A 27,026-nucleotide genomic window follows, 5' to 3' on the forward strand; every position below is an offset into this window, starting at 1 on the left:
TAGAAAATTTGCCAATGGACTAAAAAAGAACCGCGAAAAAAAATTGACATTGTATTGTCTGAAAATTATGTATATATGTTTTCTTTTCTTTTTTTTTTAAATGCAAGAAAACTACATTTCGTATCGTCTGATTAGTCTTATCGATATTATGCTTGTTGAAGCACATAAGGTGCTGCATAAATTAAAAGGCAAATTATGTGAAAAATTATATCATATTTTGGAACGTTTTCTTTATTATATTTTGGAACGTTTCTGAATTTGTTATCATGCTCAAAGTGAATTACATGACTTTTATTTCTATTATAGTTAAATCTTATGTACTCACTTTTCTGAAGTCAGTTCAGAAATCCTCATCACCATCAGTTTTGACTCTTCAATCCCTCATTGGAACTAAAGCCCTACCGGCAGACTTCGAAAGTAATGTTCTCAAGTTTTCAAGGAACGACGAACTCTCATATTATTCAAGTGATTTGGACATTGGTAAGTTAAGCTATTGTGAACTTTAATTTTTGCGCATACCAATCTAGCTTATTTTTTATACCAGTGTAGAAAATTTTAACCAGTAGGGTCATAGTCAATAATATTTGTCAACGACAGTCTTGGCGCTAATAAAAAGCTCCTCCCATTTAATCTCCCATCAACAATCCAGTGTATATTTGTCATTCACTGAATAATGATGCGAATCTGTATTATTCATAATTGCGAAAGTAGAAAAAAGTGTGGTGAGCCGGCAAAGTGGTTCGCTAATGTCACACCTCACAATGCGGAAATTTATATATAATTTCTATTTATATAAATTCTATTTATATTTATATAAATTTATTTTATATTAAATTTTTAAATTTATTATATATAATAATTTCTATTTATATTTATATAAATTTTATTCGTAAAGTCCTCATTCGTAAAGTCCGAGTGGGAACGGAAATTCCAAAGTGGTCCGAAAACCCTGCTCTAAGTGAAGCATGTGGTCGTGCAAAATTTTGGCTTAGGCTCTGGAACGAGTGTGGTCGTCCGAAATCAGGTGTTGTAAATGAAGTTCGGCTGTTCAGCAAACGCAGATTTGCCAAGATTTTGTCTAAGCATAAATGTGAAGTGATCGATCAACATAGTCAATTGATAAGTAATGACCCAAATGCTGTGTGGAGATTTCTTAAACGTAATGGTGATCAGAATAGTGTTGAACCTGTGATCTCTGAGCAAGATTGGGTGTCCCACTTTACTTCTGAGTTCTCTCCACCCGAACAAGATCTTGAAGATAAATATGAAGTCGAACTTGATAAGTTCATGGAATTGCCTAGTTCTGGTGTTGGCTACATAGTAACTGTTCCTAATCTGATTCGTGCAATTTCAAAATTAAAAAAGAAACAATCGAAAGGTGTCGATAAGTTGTGTGGGTTGCATCTTGTACATGGTACTGCTGGTCTCCTGAGTCATTTAGAGCTTCTATTCCAAATTATCTTTAATTCTGGTCTCGTTCCCGACGTTTTTGGTACTGGAGTAATTACACCTATTTTGAAAAAAGGGAAAAATCCGTCTGAATGCGTATCTTACCGCCCTATAACTGTTTCGCCGGTTTTATGTAAGCTTATGGAATTGCTAGTTATAGATCATATTGCTTTTCAATGTTCTACCCCCGATAATCAGTTCGGATTTAAAAAAGGTGTTGGTCGCGAGCACGTCCATTATATTCTTGCTAATATATTAATAGAAGCTGATGAACTGAATGAATCCCTTATTCTAGCGAGTCACGATGTTAGACGTGCTTTTGATTCTGGGATACATCCCCAGTTATTAGTGTCTGCTCATAAACGTGGTGTGGACCGATCGGTTATTTTGCCTTTTCGGGATATGTATAAGAAGCTTCGAGTCCAAGTTAAAGTCCCGTCTCCTAACGGGCCGATTGTATTACCAAATGCTATTCCGGTTAGAAAGGGCATTAGGCAGGGTGCAATTTCGTCACCCCGGTTGTATAATAATAGTGTTCTCGAGGCCCAAAAGTTAGTGCAAATGAGCTGCATTTTCCGAGGTTTGGATGTAACATTACTTAATTACGCAGATGATATTTTTAATTTAAGTAGATGTTTGTCTCGTATTGAAGAAAATTTTCAGATTCTAGATGATGCTTATAGAGAGATAGGCCTATCTTTTAATGCAAGTAAAAGCGAGATTGTTGCTTTCAATAGGAGAAATGCAGATTGTATAGATCTTGCTGTCAAATTTGGTGCTCAAGAGGTTCCACTGTCTGACTCCATAATGTACTTAGGAATGCCTATAGGTCATAACATGGCATCTACACGTGCTCGCCAAATAGGTAATTTCGCAGAAAAGGCACGTAAGGCTTACGGGGCGCTATCTTCAACTAAAGCGAAATATAATCGACAAATTCGAGCTAGGCTATATAATGCACTGGTGATCCCACACTTTCTGGCTTTATCACCGTTTTGGCATATATTTAGTGTTAGTGATAAAAGAAACCTTCGATCACTTTTTTACAAATATGCAAAGTTTCTTTTAAATACCCCACCGTGGGTTAAAAATTCCAAGATGTCTGCAAGGTTCGGTATCACAGATCCGATTGCTGCTGTGACGAAACGTCGTTCTGAATTTTTGGGGTCGCTTGGGCCTAGTAGTCTGGCAATTGCAATTCGTCCTTAGTGAGTTTTTGTAATAATGTTTTTATTTATTGGCGGTGTATCGTAACGTTTGTTTTTGTTTGTGCAGTTAAGTGTTTGTTTTTTTTTTTTTTTTGTTTTTTTTTCTTTTCTTCTTTGTACTCCATTCGTGCCATTTGTGGTTTTGTATCGAGTGGGTGAATAAAATTATCTATCTATCTATCTATTATAGTGCTAACTTTTAATCAACACTGCAACAGAGAAATAGCCAGAATTTCATAAATAGCGGGAGAGGGATCAACGAAGTGGCGGGACTATTTTAAATTTGCCACAAAATGTTTTACCACAAAGGGGCAACCTAAATTACTTATTAGATTTCACAATAATCTGTCGTTTTAGATAGTAATATTGCGCCATGGATCGTCAAAACTTTTTTCTTCTTGGTAAAGAAAAATATCGAATTTTTTCTCTTTCATACTCTTTTTTGGGTCATAAAAAATGTCCTTCGAAATTTGATGTAGAGCCTTTGTTTTTCTTCTAATAACTGGTGGAATAACCCTATCCAATAAAATACCAAACTTCTGTTAAGAACTGTTTTTTTTGTGAAATTCATAGTGAGTTTTCAGAAAATTGAAGGACATCAAAAGAATTGTATTTGTATTATAAGAAGAATATAAAGTAATGCCTGTTGTTATTATTGTTGTAAACATTCTGTCACGAACTTGCAAATTACATAAAACTTCTCTTCAAAAAGCACGTTTTTATGACTCATTAAGTTAACCTTTATGATTCTTTTCATTGTTTTTCCAGTTTCGAATTACATGCAAGTTTGGTAAAAAATTTGGAATGTTTAAAATTATTTAACCATTCTAGTATCAATGGTCTTGCTTGCATAATTTTCTGTAGCTTGATTGTCATGCGCATTTCTAGGATTTCCTTTTTTTGGAGAAAGGGAGGGGGTTGAGTTTTTTATTTGATTCTTTACATTCAGGTCTCGTTTTAGCTGTCTTGGCATAATTAGCTTAGCTTTCTAAGAAAATTGTCTTCGCTTAGGCTTTGAGCGGTACCTAACAGAATTTTATATTGTCCCTTTCTTCTTTTGGATATCTTTGTCTTATCCACCTTTAGAGCTAGCATCATTTTCAGTCTTAAAGATTGGAATTCGTTTTAGTTTCTCACAAGATACTCAAAAAGGTTTGGTTTATAATGCTATGAAAGATCCTCATAACCTCCGGAGAAAGTTGTGCAATTGGCTGTATTTTGTCCTTAGCTATTGACAAATATAGTGTTGCCACTTCTATTTTTTTCAAGAGTTGGGTTTTCTATCTGTCCAAAAGTAGATTTTCTTCTACTTTCCTTCTACTAGTAGATTTTCTTCTCAAAACGAGAAGGAAATTCCCCAAAAAATGATCATCTCCGTATACTGGGGTCCTCGTGTTTTTTTTTTTTTTTTTTTTTTTTTTTTTTTTTTTTTTTTTTTTTTTTTTTTTTTTTTTTTTTATATTGCACCTCCTCTCCTATCAGATATGTCATACTAAAAATTAATAGTTTTCTGTTTTCTAGCGAAGATGTATGAGAGGTTATTTTAAAGACAAATGCACATTTTAGTGGTAGACCCAAAATTTTACTGAGCTAGAAAGTCCTATTCTAGAATATTCAACCAGTTTATTTACCAGAAAATAAATAAAATGGCATTTCTTACGGCTTAGTCTCTGTACAATCTTAGACCTTTTACGGCAAAATTTCTAAAATAGTTTTAAGGATTTTTTCTAAAGGGGAACTACAAGGGATAACACATTTTTAGCGATATTTTTCATAGATTTCAGCCGCAAAATCTTATGTTTGATTTTCCAGGGAAACAGAATGATTAATAGTATGTGGGTTTGTGGAAATTTTGAGAAAACACAATTTTAATGCGAAGCGCCAAATTTCTTAGTCAAATGTCTTCACGTTGTGGCATTGTTCAAATTAAATTTATTTTACCTTGATTATCCTTAAAAATTCATTCTTTGTGTTTCTAGCCATTCTTAAATCAATGTTATCTTTACCTTTTGCATTATTACAGAAAGTTAAATCAATTATTCCATCTCTAAATGAGAATAGTAGGCTAGGCTAAAGATTGTTTTTCTAGTGGCCCTGCATCAACCTGAAAAGTAGCAACACATGATAATAAATATTTATGGGTGAATATTACAGAAAGAAATATAGGCTATTCTAGACAGAACATAACAAAGCTGTAAAACCAAAAAAATTGAAGTCTCCAGATTCATAATTGGAAGGGAATATTAGAATAAAGAAGCATAATGTATTTGGTGAATCATTAGAAAATACTATTGAACTTTTCTAAGACCAGATCCCAAAGACTCTTGCCCTGGAGCCTATGCAACTATTGGAATCTTCACTGCAAGACTTTCAGCACATTATTTAAGCTTAGAGTAATTTACTCTTACAGTCCTTATTACTTTTGAAAAAACATATTTCTTTTGAAGATGTCATTCCAATCATTGAAAAGTTGAGGAAACAAGATTGAGGAAAAAGGTTGTTGATTTTGTGACCTGATATCGGGAAATGGGGGAACAATTGAAAAGTTTGGGCATTCTTTTAACTGACTCTACTTCAAACAAAGCCGTGCCAAAGAGTGTGGTTTGATGCTACTGTTTAGGATTATAATAAAAGAAATGTTAAGAGGGCTTGGTCAGATTTTATGGATGTAAAATAATAGGTTGCAGAAGCTTGGTTTTATGGATGGGCTGCAAAAACTGTGCTGTTTGAAAATCCAAGTGGGGCCAATTGGAAAGCATGATGTTTTTAAATGGGCTCGGAAGAGGTCATAGTAAATGGTTTAAATGAAGTGGGGTCTTTATTAGAGGGAGTAAAGGGTGAAGCTTATAATATACTGATATGGAGAGGGATTTGGGTTAGCTGTGTTGTCTTCGGCAGCTTAGCGATGCGGTGACTTTTTGTAATCGTAGTACATCATGAATTCTCCGATAATACCAGGATAAGTAAAAAATTATCCACAGTGCTGACATAAACATTCTTAAATTGTTACTACTGACCTCTCTATTGTTTACGACAGGGGCTACAGACTCTACCGTATACTCTCCGGCTTGTACTGGATCCATTTTTCGTCATTGGTGATGATTCTGTCTAAGAAGCTGTCAGTTTCGTTTGCATGGCGAAGTGAAGGCTCTTGGCAGATCTCCAAGCGTGTTCATTTATGCAACAGAGTCATTTTGGGACCCATCTTACGCAGAATTTATGAAACATAAGTCTGTTGTGGATGATTTTATTGGCAGAACCATGACTAATTTGCAAACGAAATGCTACCTAATAGTCACTCGTCTGTCTAACAGAACCATGCTACGTGCGCGGTGAATGTTGTCATCATTTATGATCATAGATGATCTTCCAGCTCCTTCCTCATTTGTAACACTTGTCCAACCATTTTTGGATTTTGTCTATTATTCATAGACACTGTTCTCATGTTGTGCCGAAAGTTCCTGATGAATTGTGGTCTCTGATACATTTTTCGACCACAAAAACTTATTACTGCTAGTTATTCCTCATTGGTGAAAACTTCTAACTGAGCGAACACGATTCGTTTTCAGTATGAGAAGGAGAAATTAAGCTATTAGGGTTCAGAAGGTAATAGCAGGGCCACAACAACATAACAATACAATAAACGAGGACAGAGGTCAGTACTTAAAATATAAGAAGAGCTATGTCAACATTGTGGATAATTTTTTACTTACCCTCGTAAATCAGGATAATATCGTAATTGTAATAATAAAATTTAAAAATTGCATTCGGAAAAGATTTAACCTGCTTTGCAGAGAAAGTCCGACTTGCTACAAGCTTCCAATTGAGAATTAAAAATATCCTGGAAAGATTAGGTAGAACCAAAGAATTGGCTGGAAATATTCAATGAAGTGAAACTATTTTACAAAATTAAATTTTTGGGTAAGACTGTGTAGATTTCAAAAAAAAAAAAATACAGTTATGTGTCATAAACACAGACAAATTACCACAATAATAGGGACGATAGAGATTGGACATGTATGTTTAAATTATTCAATGCTATTTAAATTCATTTATCTTTAAAAAGTTTTTAGCCAACTTAAATCCTGGTCGACAAGTTGGAGTTTCACAACCAAAATTATGGAAATTTGTCCAATACGAGGTCAATGAATGACAAAAAAAACGCAAGTGTTAAAGAGAAAGATGGGATTCTTTCATACATAGAGGGATAGGAGGAGGGGAAGGTGATCTCCTGGGGAGGGGGAAAGTGATCTCCTAGGAGGAGGGGGAAGTGATCAGTCCAAAAGACCCCTTGGAAAAATAGTCGTTTGAAAATGCACTTTCTTTTGTGTTTTGACGCTTCTTCTTGGAAAAAAGCTTTGAATGTGACTGTTGATCTCCTTGGGAGGTCTTAAAATAGATAATGTTTGAGTTATGGTATTATACAGCTATATGTATTAGAGCTTTGAAGAATTCATACAATGGGTTTTACCTTCGTCCCCTTTCCCTCGTATCTAAAACTGAAGTCATTTATTTCTAGGTGGCCAAGTTCAGGGGTCTATAATGTTTGGTGGTGAACTTTTCTTGCCCCGAACCGCAAGACTGAATGTGACGGCCGATCTCTTTGGAAGGTCTTACAATATATATGAGGTAAGACACTAGCTGTGCTAACCAAGTTTGGCTTCTAAGTGTATGACAAGGGTCCTTTGTATTCCGTTTATCAGTTTGTCGTCAGCTAAACCCAAAGTTGAGTTTTTCTTTCTGCCACAATTTTGCTTACATCAGTTTGTTGACATGTAAACTCTAGGGAAACACTTATGTTTTTTTCTGCTACAATGCTGTTTGCACAGAAATGATGCAGTAAATTTGCAGATACACCTGAAAAATAGGTTGTTAAGTTTATTAAAAACATCAATCGCTAATAGGGTATTGATTTGAAAAATGAAAATAGATAATTACAGCTGTGAATTGGCACTATGAGAAAAAAGAGGAATGAATTTTGGATTACTAAAATAGTCCATCATGTCCATAACCATAGAGTTATATCAACTGCAGTTTTGCTTATGCGTTTTTTGTGCTTCAAAAACTTTTTGATTAAATCCCCTGACAAATTATGTAATGGCTACAAAAGTCTTTTACATTGTTCGACCCCCCCCCCTTTTATCGTGAATTGAAGTCCTGGATACAACCCTGCAGCCCTGTCTGACCCTTGCTTTGGCTCCTGCATGGAACCCTATTCATGTCGGGATTCGGGAGTCCTATGCTATTGATGCCTTTAAAAAAAATACATAAGAAGACTTTTGTTAGGTTCAAATAAACCCAATTTTTGCTAGTTATATTTTATATTTATTTATTTTTTTCTCATCTATTCTTCAGTTGACAATAGTTATTGATGTTGTTGGGATTTTTTGCAGTGAATTATGTTATTTTGTTTGCTGGAGGGTGAGCAGGAGGTTGGTCGTATTTTTGCGAAATGACAGTGAGTAGAATTCTTTTTTTTTAGTCGAGTTATTTTGATATGAATAATAGAATTGAGTTTATGTAAACTCATGAATATATTTTCTCAGTTAATGGACTATGAGCTCATATTCCTCAAATGTACTGATTTAAATTAAAATACGTGATGTAGCTAAACAATTTTCTGCTAGCGGAAACATGATTACCAGAAAAATATAATTTTTTCTTATTATTTGGACAGTTCAAGCCAGATAAGGGTATACCACTTTAGTATTCTTGGCTATTATAGGCTAATATTAGCTTGCAGATATATATAATAATAAGAGAGGCTAACAACATTCACAATTGAGCCCTAGTAACCAAGTTTGAATTTCAGCGCACTAGTCTAGGCAAAGCTTATAAAGTTTAATTTGCGTTAAAAATTAAATGCTCTTTGTGATGCTGTTCAAGGCAACATGGTTTCTATATATACGACCATAAGATAAAATCAATTGAAAATATTTAATTTTAAACAACTATATTAATTTAATTGGATAATAACCAGAAAAAGGTAGAAATATTTCGTTTTGAGATAGAATTATGATTTGACTAAATAGGGAGTTGGTAAATAATGTAAGTAATAAACAGTGTGAAAGTTCAGGGTTTCGAGTTAAAAAATTAATGCCATGGCTATTGACTTTTAAGCTATTCTTACTGTAGGGTACCGATTGGTGACGTCTGAGAAACTTATTTTGACTTCTGAGATCATAATATTGAGTATTATGATTTAACGTTATGCTAATACCACTTTAACTACTAACAACAACCCACTGCAGCACCAAGCCTCCTCAGGCCAGCATAGCTAAGCATGCTCCTCCTTCATCCCAATCTATTCCAAGCTTTCCTCTTCGCACTCTCACAGGAAGTTTCCATTTCCCTTAAATTCTTACTATATGACATCCTCCCACCCTAACCACGGGCGACTGCTTTCCGTTTAGCCCTAGACGGTGGTTCGAAAAGGACAATCTTCGACAATCTGTCATCCTTCATCCGCTGATCGTGGCCTAGCCGTCTCTATCTTTCTCTCATTATAGCCCTAGAAAGCAGGATTCAACCACACTTTTCGTATAGCCTACTGTTGAAATACGGTTAGTCAGCCGGGTACTCAGAAAAATCCGCTGGCAATTTTTCTTGGAAATATCTAGCAAATCTTTATCCGCTTGTCAGAGCACCCATTCTTCAGAACCATATTTGTCTACTTTCATCACTGTAGCTTCCAACATTCAAATTGACTTGCAGACTTATCTTTCTATTCTTCCTAACGTGTATAACTATTCTTCCAAAAATGTATAGCTTTAACGTTATTTATTTTGAATAGATAGAAAATGTTGGTTTCCCTGGGCCCCTTCTCATAGAGTTGATTTCTTCCCTGCTCCTCCCACATACATATATAAACATAAATATAAGTTTTAGTTTAGCTTGAGCAATTATACAATTGCCGTTTGCATAAAAAACGATGTTGAATAACAATTTTCAATGAGTATTGTTTTAATGAGGTATTGTTTTTAAATTTTTAAGGATACGTGTGTCAGTTTCTCTCCCTCACTATATTGGTTCGTTTCAGCTTTATATGAGAGCAGAAGGATTAGAAAGTATATTCAGAGAATATCTCTTTGGTAAGGTCAAGAAAACCAGTGAAGTAGGCTTGTACTCAAAATGGGATAAGGAATACAATCTGGAAGAAATTGACAAAGCCTATGAAAAAAGGGAGAAGACAATTTCAATGCCTAAGGTAAGGCATGCACTTTACGCTAAAGTGTTTTATTGTTTTAAAAAGTTGAGTTGTGAGAAAGAGTCAAACCTTAGTGTAAACAGCGGGGCATTGATTAGGGGATAGCCCCTTTCATATACAGGATAATTTCTGTTCGTTTTAAGTTTTAGTGTCACTCCTTACTTTCAGTTGAAAAAACTTGTTTTTTTTATTTAATTCCAGAAAGTATTTGAATTAATTAGATTTTGATTTTGGCTCACCGTACATGAATAACTAAAATGAAATTTGAAATTTTTTTTTTTTTAGCTAAATGGCTTTTTCAAAGTTTTGATCGGACGATTTTGAGAAAAAAGGGGTGGGGTAGGGGGCATAGTTGTCCTCCAATTTTTTTGGCTACTTGAAAAGTCCACTAGAACTTTTAATTTTATTTTAAGAACTTTTTATTAGTAATAAATATACGTAGCTTACAAATTAACTTAAGCAATAAACTTCTATATTTGTATATTTTTATTACGTATATGATGGGATTCGCCATCGTCAATACCTCACTCTTTACACTGAAGTTCGAATTTTGTTCCAATTGTTTAATAATGACCCCTGAATCACAAAGGCCGTTTAATTAGAACAATAGCTCTTTTGAAATTCCTAAAGATACTTTAGCGTAAAGAGCGAGGTATCGAGGAGGAGACGAACTCCCTCATATACATAATAATTTCTCTTCGTTTTAGGTTTTAATGTTACTTCTTACTTTCAGCTGAAAACACTTGTTATTTAAGTAATGCTGGAGAATTCAGTGACCCCTTCATAGAAATTCTCTTCTCCATGATAAATTCCTCCATGGAAAGATCCTCTCGCATAATCTACTTCCCACTTACAGAAAAAATCCCCCTGAAAACGTCTGTATACTTCCCAATAACCAATACTATATGTAAACAATTGGCAAAGTTCATAACTTGCAGCCCTTCCCCTGGGGACTGTGGGTGATTGATCGTCCTCAAAGACATAGTTATTAGATTTTTTTTTACTGCTGAACAAAATGGCTATCTTGAAATTTTTGATTCGATTGCTTTGGGAAAAAAGGAGCATGGGAACCCTTCAATTTTTTGTTCACTTAAAAAGGCCACTAGAACTTTTAATTTCCGTTAGAATGAGCCCTCTTACAACATTCTAGGACTACTGGATCGGTACAATCACTCCTGCGGAAAAAAAAAAAAACAACAACAGATAAACAAATAAATACGCATCGTTATCTTTCTTCTGGCAAAAAATACAAAATTCCCCATTTTTGCAGATAGCAGCTTGAAACTTCTACTGAAGGGTTTTCTCATCCGCTGAATGTGATGGTGTGATTTTCATTAAGATTCTGTGACTTTTAAGGGGTGTTTATCCTTTTTTCATAAATGAGGCAAATTTTATCAGGCTCTTAACTTTTGATATGTAAGACTGAATTTGAGGAAATTTATATACTTAAAATCAGCGTCAAAATCTGATTTATTTGATGAATATATTGGTATCAAAATTCTGTTTTTCATATTTTCGGTTACTATTGAGCCGGCTCGCTCGTTACTACAGTTCGTCACCACGAACTGTTTGATCAACAAATGTATTTTTTTTTTGAAAATTTTTTCAAACACTTCCAGCGATGACCTTTTTTTATCGACTAATCGAATATTTCACTACGGTTGCTTTGAAGCTGAAGGATACTCAATTATTCAAACGCTATCAATTATTGATGCTCGTTTTCGCATGTCTTCTAACCAAGGATTTCCTCATGCACCATTTCGTTTGTGATTCGTTGAGATTCTTGCTGTCGCTTGGCTTCTAACCGCATATTTCGTTGTGTTTTATTTTCATATATGTTTCACTGTGATGCTCACTCCCGCATGTCTTCTAATAGCAAATATCACTTGTTTTTCTCATACTGCCCTTTTCTTCACACTTTCAACAGATTAATTCAAAACTGATCAACGCAGATATCTAACCGCATCTGATTCTATCTGATTCTAATCGCAGATATCGTTTTGTGTCATTCTCGTAATTTCGCTTTGCGTCATAGATGCCCAAAAATGTTCGCTCCAATAATCCCTGGAAAAAAAAACAAACAAAAAAACAACGCATTTCTAGAAATTGGTGATATCTAGATAGTCTTATCAAGCCAAAGCTAGGTCAGTGTGCCAATTTTCAGAAAAAGCTATTGATCCTTTTTCACGAAAAGGATATTCATACATAATTATTGTTCTCTTAAAGAGAGTAGATACATCATAATATAAAGAGAAAAGAGAGGCGACTATCCTGTGCTTCATGTTATTGCTGTTGGTTTATTTTTCAGGCCCCAATCGTTCCATTTTTGTCTTTTTTAGCCTGTCGTATCGACTTTCAAGTGAATGGTTGAAAGAGGATCCGAATAAATATGCCTCGCTACCCTTATTGTATTTACTTGTTTTTGCTCTGTCAATTTTTAAACCAGTAAAAACAACGCAAAACTTGAATCGCTTGGTTATATGATTTATTTTTTTTTATTTGAGTCTCCACATTTCCTTACGAGCGAACTTTTGATTTTCCTCTGGTATTAGCTATTTTGTGTGAAGTAGAAATTGAAAGGGTGCAGCAATGAGTTTCCTCCCAAGCATAGGGGGAATTGTAAGCCTTGAATGTTGCTTTTGCATTTTTACTCTCTCTCTCGCTCTTTCTCCTGTAAATAGTCTTTGGCAGAACCATGATTGTGATTCATTTTTTTTCGAAAACTCTGGGAAATGCCTTCTCCGTGAAATCTAGGACAGTTCACGACAATTTCTTTTATATTTTGACGTAATTCGTCTATTTAGGGTGTTCGTTTCTTAAATTTGTCTCAAATATCGTGCTTACTGACATAATTCCTGTGCACGTGTTTGCTGTTCACACTTGTGAGCTTTCTGTTCGTCTCATAAGCACCTTGGAAAATATTCGTCCGAAAAATGTCGAAGGAGTAGGCTGACTATGTTTTTGCCCGGTACGTCCCCTAAAAACAAAGAGTCTCTATATTTTTTCTACAATACCCCTGTTTTTCATGGTATATGCCTGTTCCCCTCCTCCCATTCAAACCCTGGAAAAATTCCTTCATGTATGGTTGTATCTGTATACCCTGTTTTTCTCAGAAGTTCTAATAGAGTAATTAAAACAAAATCAAACAAGGATGCAAAAAGAACAGTCATTATGCTCGCAATTAGTCAGTAAGTTTCTGATAAAATGAGTGAAATTATTTATTGAAGAGAGTAGAAATTTTATTTTGTCTGTTAGTTTTTGCTCTTCTTTAGTGGTTATGTCATTAACGCGATTGAAGATGACCATCTAGTTATTAGGAATGCAAAGCTTATTTGTTATATTGATCAGGGACTTTGTATGCTTGACGTACGAAAATGTATTTGAGGTTCCTAGATGCTAATCGGATTAGCTCAGTAAATTAAAAACAGAGAAAGGGGGCCAGAAAAATACTTATAGTGTACTGCACTTTCTGCTGAAAAATGTAAGCGATTTTGGTGTTTGCTTATGTCTTAAAGTGTGCTTATGAATTTGTGCAAGTACATTGTGTTACGAAGCTGGCCAAGTTAAGTTCTGGAAAGTTGTCTTTATTAAATGGCCTAAAATTCTTGAGGGTATGTTAAACAGGGCCATCGTAATTGTGCTATTTTATAGGCATTTTTAAATCTTTGCTAAAAAATCTCATTTTTATGAACTTCCCTGGGAGCATGGAAGGTTAAAACTGCTTGTCAAGTGTTTTAATGCTCGATTAAGTGAAGATTCAGAGTTAACCACTTCAGTTAAGCCCCATCGTAGGTTTATTTTTAAAATTACCCATCATTAAACTATGTTAAAATTATGGTCTAAAGACGGCAATGCATAAAAATTGAACTTCACCGTGAAACTTTTAACGTTAATCAGAATATAAAGAGAGATCTAAGCTTATGGTAGTGTTCTTAATTGTTTATTTGTCTTTTACTACATTTGAGCTATTTCCTCCTGATCCTTCCTGGTCATAGAGTCTTTCTGTTGTAAATTGATTGTTCAATAAATGAACTCTGATTTGCGCTATCTCTGCTGAAAAAAGCGTCCCCTTTGATAATAAATTTCCCTGATTGAAAAGTTTGAATGACCAGCATTTATAACTTTGTAGCTACATTAAGTATCAATCAATCATAGTTTTAATCAGTGTTTATGTGTATAAAATTATTTTTTCACCTTTGCTTTTGTTTTACAGCTCACCCTGTTAACTAGGTCATTTGGCAAGGAACAAACATTCAAAGTAATAGATAATCCCAGAAGTTTCACTGATGTTTTACAAAATATTAATCCGTTGGGGAACATTAATGCGGTAAGTACTCCGAATACAAGTTTCCTGAAACAACATTATAGGAAACAACAATGGTTGACTATGTACGGTATGCATAGATGCTGAATATCTTTAATACTGATAAAGAAAAATTAGCTCTGGTATCACGAAAACTTAGCCTGGTTTTAAGTCTTTATTCTTTTCCCTCTGTCCCGTGAAATCTCAATGATCTTAGGATCTGCCCCATAATTTTCTAAATTTTTTCTGTATAGAGTTGTTTCATGCATTCATTGGTTGTTTCATATATATATATATATATATATATATATATATATATATATATATATATATATATATATATATATATATATATATATATATATATATATATATATATATATATATATATATATATATATATATATATATATATATATATATATATATATATATATATATATATATATATATATATATATATATATATATATATATATATATATATATATATATATATATATTCTCCTTGTCGCTTGTCCTCTAGGTGCAGTTATTATATTATTCAAGCAAGTCCAATTTCTATCAACGATTTCTGCTAAGTTTCAAGCTTTTGGTTTTTTTTTAATGGTTTTTGAATTGTTGTCATCCCTTGTCAAAATATATACAAATATTTTTGCAATTGCCAGTTTTTTTTTCTTTAAGCAAGTTAATGTCTTTTCAGACTACAGTCTTTTCGAAGATATTTTTGGATGTTTTGATTCTTTGGAGGTTTTAGGAGTTCAGGGTAGAAGAATAGGTATAAAAAATAATGCTGAGAAGACTCAGTCGCTAACACCAGGAATAAAGTAACGAGATAATCGATCCGGCTGATAGCTTCATTTCCCTGGGTAGTATTTATAAAGATGGTGGATGCAGTAAAAGATTTTTAAGCAATTTAAGCAAACAATTGTAAAGCAATTGAAATTATTTTAAATTTGAAAAGATTGACTTGAAAAGGCAGAAATGTTAATAGAATTAATGCCGAGTTGAAAATAAAACTAAACTGCTTGCCACACAAGATTCTTATCAGTTTTTTTTACGTGAAGGGTTAGGGAGCAGGGTACTCTGCGTAGTTAAGAATTGAATAAGTTGAAAAGGTTCAAAGTAAAGAATTTGAAGATAAGTTGACTAGGGTTAGAGTGTTGGAAGTCTCTGTCATAACCGTTGTCAAGTATGGGTGTAAGTGTGGGCGTTTCGAGTGTCTGAGAAAAATTTATTAAAAATTTTCCAAAGGAATTATCTAAAGATAGTTTGAGATACTCGTTTACTGACCGTATAAAAAACAATAATCTGGTAAAAATATGGTTTGATCCCACTTGCTAGGGTGTAATGAAAGAAAGTTTTAAGACGGGTAGTGCACGTTTTACGGTTGAAGGATGACACGTTGCTAATGATTTTGCTCTTTGGCCATCCAATTTGTGCCAAATCAGAAACAGGTCATCCCTGAATAGGTAGGAATAGGTCACTAAAAAGGGTTTCGAACGAAATCGTAACTTCGTTGGAGGAGCAAAAAGTAAAGTTTTGAACAGATTGGGATGGAGGAGGAGTGTGTGCAGTTATGTTGGCTTCAGGTAAATTAGTGCTATAGTGAGTTGTAAGTTGTTTCATCTTGTTTGTTCATTTTTTTTTCTTTAATGCATTAGGCAAAAGATGAAAGGCTCACTTTTGCGCCGAAATGAACAAACTAGAGGTTTTGTCTAAATGTTTGCATTTTTATTTTCACCTGATTTTTGCTTTTTTCGTTTTGCTTTTCTTTTTTTGCGTTTACTTTTGAATCTTCATTGCAATCCAATTTTTGATACGCTAAAATAAAATTATATTCAAGTTCGTTTTTATATTTTGTAGTTTTGCTCTGAAAAGCTGCGCTATTGGTGATGCTTGTTGTTTTAAGTCCTATTTAAAAAAAAATATTTGAAAAAGATATTTTAAAAAAAGGTAAAGCATTCAGCGTTGGATATTTTACAATCCCTTCTCTTTTTATGGACCTTCAGCCAGGAAGTGGAAGGGGGCTAGGGGCCAGTAGTCCTGTATATTCACACAACCTTTCTCTTTACCTTTTCCAGATTTTTCCAGGCCGCAATTTGGGGCTAGGACGCTTTAATTTAATATTAAAGCATCGCAAGATTTCCTCTTTATTCAGTTTACTAAATTCTTTGGGTCACCTATTGTTCATAAATTAGTTAATTTAATATTTTTGCTCTAAATACAGGCCTCTATTCCACGGAATCAGCCACTGTTTGATGAATCAGTTATTCTTCCTACGATATGCGGTCTGCCCTTGAAGATAAAAGCATCAGCGAAATTGAAAATCAAATCACAAACATCCACTAGTTCTGATCTAAGTCAGTTGAGCCAGTATGGTAAGGCAAATGTCAAGTGGAACTTAGATACAAGGTATTTCTTGCAGTTCTATCGTTTTTTTTTTGTTTTTTTTTATTAAAACTTAACTTAATTTTGCAATTATATTAACCACTATAAAATAAAAGTTACAAATTTAACAGTGGCACTCTTGCAGTAATGAGTATACGTATAGAATTTGTTGGAGAAGCATTAGTAAATTTTATGTAATAGAAAATTATCATTATTATAACTTATATTTTGAAAGAGTAGTTCCCAATAGTATTAATAGGAATAACTGACAAGGACGGGGGGAGGGGGGCTATCCATAAAAATCGTTCAGCAGTTGGGTGCTAATAAAATTACTTTCCTCCTTCAATAAGTCAAGTAGCTTTTCTATGCAAATAGTGGTCTGACAAGAAAATTGAATGATTAATGTGTAAGTACTCACCGAAATATGTTGGGGGGGGGGGAGTAATGGTTGTTTATAATATACTCTTAATATTCTTCAATATTGGATGAAGATTTTTTTATTACTCATTTCATGGGCTTAAGTATGTTTGTTATGGTTCAAGAGATTCACATACTCGCTTAGATTGGAAATATTTAAAACCTATTGCGGCTTGGGTGCTTGCTTAACAAATTGAACAAAAGGATAACTTTCTTGGTCTAGGACCGTATAAAACTTGAGAATAAAAGAAGAAGAAGAAACAATCAATTAAACACAAATTAAACAAATTTAAATCAAGAAACAGAAATTAAGCATTTGTGTTGCTTGACAGCCACTTGACAAGCTTCAATATTTGGTGTCAATTTCGCCAATTAACATGTCATTTGGGTATTTTTGTTTAATTTCTCCAAAAGAAATAAACGCTTTACCAACATACGATTTGCCATTAATGGTCACTTTAAGGTTAAAAGAAAAAAAAATTGCTGATTGTATCCATAAAAATCTAGCCACCAAGAATCCACTAGATCACTTTTTCACTCCTTAATAAAGGAAGAAAAGAAGAAATTAGATTTATCGTTTTTCTGCAACTCTGAATAAGTTATACTAGCTTTGCCTCTCATAGAGACAGTCTGGCCCTCTTTCTCAGTTTGACCTTTGGTCAAAATTTCTTCTTTAAAAAAATGTGATTTAGCTATTTTTATGTAAGGCTAGTATCCATTCTTGCACAATCTAAAAGTTCATTCCACATAACAGCACCTATGTTTCTTAGAAAAAACTCTCTTCTTGTTCTATATCTCTTTTCATTGAATATTTAGCAAGTTGTAAGGTAAAAAAAACGACCATCACAAAAACACAGTGGGTTCCCCTGATCGTTCGCGAAAGATGTTGGAAATATTATGTTAGTAATAAATTTGTTTTATCATGAGGTTTACCCTCCGAACATTGGATGAAATAAGGTGATGAAACAAATTATTTTTGAAGAAAAATAATAATAATAGAACTCATGGCTTATCTTATTTGCACTCTGAACAAAATCCCATCATTGTGTGCAGATATGGTGGTAGATATTAATGTCTTTGAGCTTAAGATAAAAAGCCCTTAAGATGTAAGCTAGTGACGAAAATGTAGCCCTTCCTTTATATAAATTAATGACGGTAAATATTAACGTCTTTGAGCTGTGCACTAAATTTGGATATTGTATGTTCAAATAGTTGAGTTACTAATAAAATAACTGTTCTTGACGTTATCGTGGTTCGTAGCTATTCCTTAAGTAGAGTCAAAAGCTGAAACTTTATTTATTAAATTATTCAAAAAGAAAACCTAATGACATTTTTCTACCAAATTAAACCGTTCTGAGTAATGAACGATGTTTAAAGTAACCCTTGGTAATTGAAATTGTCTAACTGATCAAAGTAGTGTAAAACGAAATGTTCCTTGGTCTAATTACAGTACAACTTAGGGAATAAATTTTTGAAAACTGAAAAAAGGCTTCAACAATTCTTTGGGAACATATTGGAGGCTTGACTTAAAAGCATCGTGGATCAAACAGTTTAAGTCCAACTCTCTCACATATATTAACTGAATTTGAGCGAACCTCAGACTTCGTTATCCCTCTAGTTCATCAGTGCTATACTTAAAAAAAAAATTAACAGGATTTCCATCAAATAGTGGATTGCTATTATGATCATAGATATTATCAGGATGACAAATACGACAAATAATTGCAAGATTGTCATTTTTAGCTGCAAAAATAAGAGTATCAATAAATAAAAAGCGAGAGTTGCCGTAGAATTGATCCCTGAGGGTCACCATGACCGATTTCTGAAGGTGAACAGAAAGTGGTTCAGTTGTGACAATCCTACCATAGAAAAAGACTTGAAAAAAAGAGCACATCCCCTTAAAATACAAAAAAGGGCGTAACCTCCACAGAATAATGTAACGTGTTAAAGATTCAAATTCTTTGCAAACATCCGAAAATAAAGCGACGTGAATAAATCCAGAATTTAGTTTAGAAAATTCAAAATAGTTTTTAGTGTTTTCTTGGGTGTTTCCAGAATTAGTGTTTTGTTTAGTGTTTAGTGTGTCCAGAATTTGTTGCAAAAAATTCAAAATTCTTGCACAAGTATGTTTGTAGATTGTTTCTATCGAAAACTAAAACGGACATCATGAAAAAAAATCGGGAAACTTATGTATGAGAAATCATCACCTTTTAAAAATTTTCTTTTAAAAAAACAGAGAGCAGATAAATTGGCCGATAATAAGCTGGATCATTTCGTGGCTTATATATATTTAACACTATAACTCGAGCTTGCCAAAGATTATGTGAGAATATGCCATGATCAAATTAAAGGCTAATATATCTTCTTAGGGAAAAAACTTTCTTTGTAGGAATAGTACCAGGGACAAGTGTGGATAAATTTTGTAAACTCTTAAAATCCGAGTAATATGCATATCAGGAACCGGTTCGGAAAACGTTGACTTTGGGCAAGGTGGCCCAAGAGAAGGTCAGTAAACGTATGGTGACAGGGAAGAAATAACATTGTAAGCGGTCCTTTAATAATATTTTCCAAGTGGAATGTAAATACCTCCTTGATAGTTTGGACAAAGGAAGAGAGCGTGAGAGGAGAGAGAGAAACTTAAAAAAAAAATTAATCCTTGTTTTTATGAAGAATTTTAATTATTGTTGCACCAAAGCCTGTATCGCTGAAAATATTGTTGCACCAAAGCCTGTATCGCTGAAAATAAATACAGGCTTTGGTGCTAATCTTAAAATAAATTTTAAAAAGTGAACTTCATAGGTTGACTTCTAAACAGTTTAGTTAGCATTGCCGCGTTTTGCCTTTTGTAAATTGGGTTTAAAATTGATATTCTTAATTCAAAGATGATGCTTTCTTGTTCAAATTCAGGAGTACATGTACATCCTAATAGACAAAATGCATTCGTAAGTCTTGACGCTCACTACTTGTGTTACCGGCTTTCAAGGAAGGGCGGGGGAATGGAAATTAAATAAAATGGAAATCATAAAAAGACATGGATAATATGAAGGAAACTAGAATTTTTTTTAGAGGTTGTAGGGCACGGGACTTAACAGAAACCGAATTGTTTTCTAGACCGAAATGTGTTATTGGCTAGAGAGATCAATTTTTTCCTATTAAAAACGACCCTATAAAAACGACCCTATAAAAACGACCTATTAAAAACGTTTAAAAACGACAGTAATTTCCTAAAGCGTATATTCAACAGAAGAAAAAAAAACACTAAATACAACTCAAGTATCTTGATTTATATATGTGGTTCTGGTTGATGCAACACAATCTTAAACGCAACACAACTCAACTGTCTTGATTTATACGATATGTGGTTCTGGTGGATGCAACAAAATCTAAATGTATATGAATAAAAAATTATAATCAGGTTTTTATGGTCTCAATATGGTTTCAGTTCTTATAAAAAATTTGTTTTTCAGGTTTCAGTTACCATTGACAGCTCAAATGAAAATAAATCTACCGTTTGTTGACAGCGGCGCATCTCACACGTTATCACTTGAGTCACATGTTCGAACTGAAGGTCATCTGCTGATGAATAGCTGGAACGACATAGATTTCAAGTTCTCTTTTCCAGACGATACTGTCAAACTGCTAGAAATGAGGTATTGCTGATGTATCATTATTTTAAATTTTCGTAATTTTAATTATTTTATAAATTTATTTTTTTACATACAAATTATAATCTCATAAATTCTGTATAAATTCTTAATTTAAGTTTAACACTTTTATTGACCTTTCCAGCCATTTCCTTTTATTGAAGGAGGTCATCATTTTAGTCTGCTAATATACCATTTTGCCTAAATGAATCGTTCCTTGATATTCTTGAACATGCTTACGGAATACTCACTAATTTGATACTTCCTTTTTTGGTGTTGAATCAGAATTGAAAGTTGGGAGAAGACTCCCACCTATTATGCTAATGATATTCAAACTTATTGGTTACTTAATTAATTGGTTACTTAATTAATTGGTTACTTAATTAATTGGTTACTTAATTAATTGGGTACTTCATTCCCCCCCTCACCCCCCCCCCCAAAAAAAAAAATTCTAATAGCACGACCTAATGATTCTTTAATTGCTCTGATTTCCAGACTAATGATTCTTCGCAAACATTATGGCGAAAAATAAAACTTGTTTAGCAGAACTTTTTTCAGAAGTAAATTATTTCCGTAAAAGTATTCACAAGAAAAAACGTGCAGTTTCTCTTCACTATAAATAAAATGCAAAGAATACTTTTTCTAGCTATAAAAAATAGAAGCCCAATAACACAAAAATGTGTACAGTGAAATTTAAGTTTTGATTTCATTTTACCAGACTCCCGGACTAAGATAACCAACGATCCTAATAATCAATTCAGTTCAATTATAAAGCGTCTTGCTTCCGTGTCTCTATGGCCTATTAGCATTCTCAACCCCCTTGTGCCCCTCACACTGCTTCGTGAGGAAGAATTAGTGACAGTACTAAAAGGATTAAAAAATAATAAGGCTCCAGGTCCTGATAGTGTGATTAATGAGTTTCTTAAATATGGTGGCTCTGAGGTTAGAAATAAGCTACTGAAGCTATGAATATGATTTTTGAAAAAGGGGAAGTATCTAATGATGTTAGGAAAACCTTAATTAAACCACTGTAAAGAAAGGTTACAAAAGTGAGTGTCGCAATTGTCGAGGCATTAGTCTGGTCTCTGTAGGTAGCAAATTACTGAGTAATATGAAACTTTTTAGACTGAGAGATGCTTTAGACAAAGTTTTAAGGGAAGAATAGTGCAGTTTTAGGCAGAGGATGTGTCGACCAAGTTTTTACTCTTAGGTTAATAATTGAGAAGTCCCTTCGTTGTCAAACTCCTTTGGTCCTAAGTTTTATCGATTATGAGTAAGCTTTCGATTCTGTTGATAGAAGAGCGTTAGCAAAGGTCTTATCCTTATATGGTATACCAGACAAATACATTAAAGTGATTTGTGCTATCTACGAGAATAATACTGCTGCGGTTAAGGTAAGAAATAAGGTTAGCAACTGGTTTTGTATTAAATCAGGAGTTAAGCAGGGCTGTGTTCTATCCCCCTTTATATGGATCATTTTGATGGACTTTGTCTTAAGGAGCACCGGAAAGGCAATTGGAGACCATGGAATCAATGGGGAGGATAAACGATCCTGGACTTAGATTACGCTGATGATGGACTTAGATTACGCTGATGATTTAAACATATTAGGTGAAAATGTGAGCAAAATGAATGAATTTTTAAAGGTTTTGCGAGTTCAGGGTGCTAGAATAAGTTTGAAAATTATTGTTAAGAAGACTAAGTCACTAAAGCTAGGAATAAGTGAAGATGAACAGGTGACATTAGGTAACGAAAAGATTGATAAGGTTGGGAGCTTCAGTTACCTTGGTAGTATTATTAGTAAAGATGGTGGGAGCAGTGAAGATGTTAAAAGTAGAATAGCTAAGGCTCAGGGTGTTTTTTCACAGTAAAAAAAATTTGGAAGAATAGGAAGGTAAGTCTGCAAACCAAGATTAGAGTTTTGGAAGCCACAGTGATGACAGTGGTCAAATATGGCTCTGAAGCATTGGCGCTCCGAAAAGCGGACGAAAATTTACTAGATGTTTTCCAGAGAAATTGCCTACGGATCGTTCTGGGTACCCGGCTGACTGACTGTATTTCAAACAGTAGGTTGTACGAAAAATGTGGTGTAATCCCGCTTTTTAGGGCTATAATGAAAGAAAGGTTGAGATGGCTAGGCCACGTTCTGCGGATGAAAGATGACAGATTGTCGAAAACTTTCCTTTTTGTCCAACCGTCTGGGGCTACACGGAAAGCAGGTCGGCCTCGTCTGGGTTGGAAGGATGTCATAAATAAAGGTTTAAAGGAAATGGGAACTTCCTGGGAGGGTGTAAAGAGGGAGGCCTTGAATAGATTAGGCTGGAGGAGGAGCGTGCGCAGCTGTGTTAGCCTCAGTCGGCTTGGTGCTGCAGTGAGTTATTAATAGTAGTAGTAGTAGTTAGCTACTATTGAAGCAACTCTTTTTGGTCGCGTAATTAATCTTGTACCCTGGTTATAATGTAAAAATTTTAATTTCCTTATTGACTATCGGTTCATTTTTCAAAAGATAATCATAAATTGGGTCAATATTTAAATTTCCCATGTCTTTGTTTATTGAAAGATTAGCAAACATATGTTTTTTTTAATTTCTATAGCCTCCCTCGCCCACTGTTCCACAAAAGTTTCAGGAGTTTTTTTTTAATTGTAGGGTTTTTTCTATTGAGTTGCTATGCTCAATAGATCTTTCAATAAATGGTTGGTGAGTTTTACCAATATAAAATTTTCCACGAGAAGAAGGAATTTTATACACCCCACTAACTAAATCCTCCCGTATTAAATCCTTCCCAGAATTAAGGAAACTGCCTAACGGTTTCATTGATTGGAAACAAGTATCAATGTTATGTTTACGCAAAATTCGTTTAAGCATCTCTCCCAAAATTGGTACATAAGGCAAATAAATGAAACTTTTTGGCATATTTAAATCTGTACGATGTGAAACTCCAATAACCCTAATGTTATGTTTAATGCGTCTATTTTTATTATTTTATCAATGAATTCAATCGGGTAACTATTACAAAATAAAATATCCCTCAAATACAACAATTCAGAATATAAAAACTCCTGGGAACAAATTCTGAAAGCTCTATCCACCAGTGCAATCACAACGCCTCGTTTCACTGAAATAGGGTGGCACAAATGAAATTTCAAATACATATCACTGTGTGTAGGCTTTCTATATATTGAGAACAGTAAATGGAAATCACTTTTAATCTATAGGATATCAAGAAAAGGTAGTTTGTCATTTTCTGCAAACTCCACTGTAAATTTTACATTTTTATCAAAACTATTTAAATGTTTATGGAAAAGGTCTAAGGACTCTAAACTGTGTTTCCAAATGTAAACCACATAAATTATCTTAGTAAAAACGGAGGGGATAAGATACTCACCTTTGCACTATATGAACAACTACTTTTCCTTCTACATCATTAGGACTCTCATAGTTTCCTTTGGGAATGGATGAAAGCAAATTTTAATCATAACGGTTAATCCTAAGAGCTCGTCAATGCCCGGCAACAAACTATCTTGTTTATCTAATCCACATGATTCTAAAAAGTCTAGAGGAACTGATCGTTTGGTTTGTTCTAATATCTGTTTATTTTTTAACAGGCTTTTGATTTAGTTGATCGCCAGTTCTTTTTGTCTAAACTTTTAAATGAATTCGAAATCGTTTGTTAGTAATATATTAAATTCTTTTGTTATTTGTTGACAGGAAATGGTTGGATTTTAAAAAATGTTATGAATATAAAAATCTGTCTTATCTTGATCTTTAGGGTTTACTTTTGGTTCTGGTAATGGCGAAAACATTTCCCAACCTGTCAAATTTTCCCAAACCGGTTGGGATTAAACCTCCCGACATGTCAAAATTTGCGAATGATTTGTCTATCCTGCAAATTTTTTATAATCTTATCAAAAGCGACCCTAGTAAATTGTTGAAAATTTTGATTGAGGAGTTTTTACTTTAAGTGAAAGAGTAAGCTCTTCTAAGTCTATAATACTCATTTTTAATTTCCTCATACCCGACGACACAATATGACTGTGATAAGTATAAAAATTCTTGGGGTAAATACGTCTTGCGGCTATAGAAGAGATTCCTATGTTTCTAATATCCTTAACAACCAAATTTATTCCTCCCCATTCCTTTCCCCCTTTCCCTTCTTAAGCTCTTCAATAATTTTTAATGTAACTTTCTTCTATCTCTTTGCATTTAGATACTCTGACAGACGTTATTATGAATATGCTTTGTCTGTGTGGATGGTTTCATTTGTAATGAATTTTCCGATAAATTCAGAAAAATTATTTATAAAAAGGATATAAATCATCGCTATTCCTATAAAGACTCAACTGATCTCTTAAAAAAGAAAAGTGTCAACATCTAAATTGGATATTGCATGGACATTATTAATCCAGTAAGTTTTTTGTGAAGAAAATCAAAATTTCGCAATAGGGATTATAGTGACGCATAAGTATGAATCAGTAGTGCTCTTTGACCAGTTTGACTGGTTTTTCCCAGTAAAGGATAATGGATAACAGAGAGTATGTGCATTGCCCGGTAATGAACTTTTTGCAAAACAACTGGGAAGAAGGTATTGAAGAAGCTACTATTATTCAACACGCAATAGACTTTTTTGAATGCGGTGTTATTGCTGATGCGAAAAGCGAATTTTGGGCGAAGGTTGCGCCAAATGATAATTGCCCCCGGCGCATCGGTGCGAAAGCTTCTGCGAACAATGTGAAAGATATTCTTGATTTTATTAAGAAACTGGACTCTGAGGAGGTATCAACTCCGATTTATGTGATCAAGTCTCCAACCGAGGTCCCGGTTTTGCCCGCAGTTGCGTATTCTAGGCTGTCAACAAAGGTGAATCGCGTGGAACAACTACTCAAGGTTGTTGCCACCAAGCTGGATGCTTATGAACTGAATTACCCGCAACTGCCGAAACCTGCAATTCCCGACTCGCATGCTACTATTGTTGTGTCGAACCTTCCATCTACCCTTTCGGACCCAATAAAACGAAAAGATCTGATAGATCAGATCGATGGACACGAATCAATCACTAGCATTCGCCCTGTTCGTGACAAACTGTTTATCAATATAGATAAGTCAGTTGCTGAAGATTTCCGCTTATCGGTGACTAGTGCGTTTACTGGCTCTTCTGCGAAAGTTCTAACCAAGAAGTTTTACGGACTCCTGAAGGGAATCCCGCCTGATTTTGAACTGTCCCACCTGATATCGTGCCCTGGTGTTTCTGGTGCCTCTAGGCTAGGGAAATCGCTTGCAGTAAAACTTGAATTCTCTGATGCAACATCAAGAGTCGAAGCATTTAGATATGGTCTCAAAGTTGGATACGAAATCCTAAGTGTTTATGAGTTCAAAGCGATTCCCCGGTGCTGTAACAATTGCCGATCCCCTGACCATCTCCAGTCGTCTTGTCCCAGTGTTACACCAAAATGTGCGCGATGTGCCGGTCCTCATGTTTCAGATAGAGACTCGCCTTGCAATTTGTCACCTAAGTGCGCAAACTGTGGAGGTGATCATGTTTCGTTTAGCCTCACTTGCCCTAAATTGAAAGCAATTGTCAGTCGCAAGTTACCGAAAACAAACTAATGTCTGAATCAGTATCACTCGTGTCCTTCAATATTAATGGGACAAAAAACAAGGACCTGACCATTGATGAACTGTACAGTAAGTTTGACATTGTATGCTTTCAGGAACATCTTTTGGCCGCAACGAGTGTTAATTTCCTGCGCCGCAGTTCCGCCCACTTTGTTTTCACAACAAATGCTAAATCTACTTTTGGAAGGCCTTCAGGGGGTTTAGCATGTATTATAAAACAAAAGCTCAGCTTTCTGTCCCCGTCATGCTATTTCTCTGATGAACATTTATTGGCTATAAGACTTGGTAAAACCGTATTGATAAACACTTACCTGCCTCACGATGGGAAGAATATGACATCGCTTAATAAATTCTCCAAAGCATGCTCTAGTTTGAAAACTCTCCTTCAAAGTATAAGCAAAAATGGGTACGAATTTATTATTATTGGAGATATGAACACTGATGTAAAACGTGATTCTGCTCGTACTGTGAACCTACTTGATTGTCTCCCTGATTACAGAATAATTGCGAAGGATCTACCCTTCTCGTATGTGCATAATTCCGGCAGCTTATCGGATATTGATCACGTGATTTGTTCCCCGTTCATTACATCTTCTACAGTGCATGTCCACGAAGATGAGCAAGATATTGATCACCTTCCTTTATCGCTTAGCTTTTCGATTAGAAAAGATAGTACTGACCAGGCTTGTGCTCCTGCCTCTAAATGGTTTGTGCGGAGTAATTGGAAAAATGTTAATATGCCATTATATATTTCAACCCTGGCCATTCTCCTTGGTTCTTTACGTGTACCTTT

At 34.4% G+C, this 27,026-nt stretch overlaps 1 protein-coding gene across 1 annotated transcript in view; it reads left to right on the plus strand.

The window, feature by feature from the left end:
- The window catches only part of LOC136031509 (uncharacterized), a 305,780-nt gene that overhangs the window by 73,381 nt on the left and 205,373 nt on the right, over nt 1–27,026 (plus strand). Inside the window, exons 13-18 of the mRNA XM_065711175.1 lie at nt 307–480; nt 7,177–7,286; nt 9,697–9,864; nt 14,078–14,191; nt 16,398–16,582; nt 20,443–20,625. Coding sequence (XP_065567247.1) covers nt 307–480; nt 7,177–7,286; nt 9,697–9,864; nt 14,078–14,191; nt 16,398–16,582; nt 20,443–20,625 — 934 coding nt within the window. The remainder of the gene's footprint in view (nt 1–306; nt 481–7,176; nt 7,287–9,696; nt 9,865–14,077; nt 14,192–16,397; nt 16,583–20,442; nt 20,626–27,026) is intronic.

Source organism: Artemia franciscana, chromosome 9 (genome assembly GCF_032884065.1).
Source record: "Artemia franciscana chromosome 9, ASM3288406v1, whole genome shotgun sequence".
Classification (NCBI taxonomy): Eukaryota; Metazoa; Arthropoda; class Branchiopoda; order Anostraca; family Artemiidae; genus Artemia; species Artemia franciscana.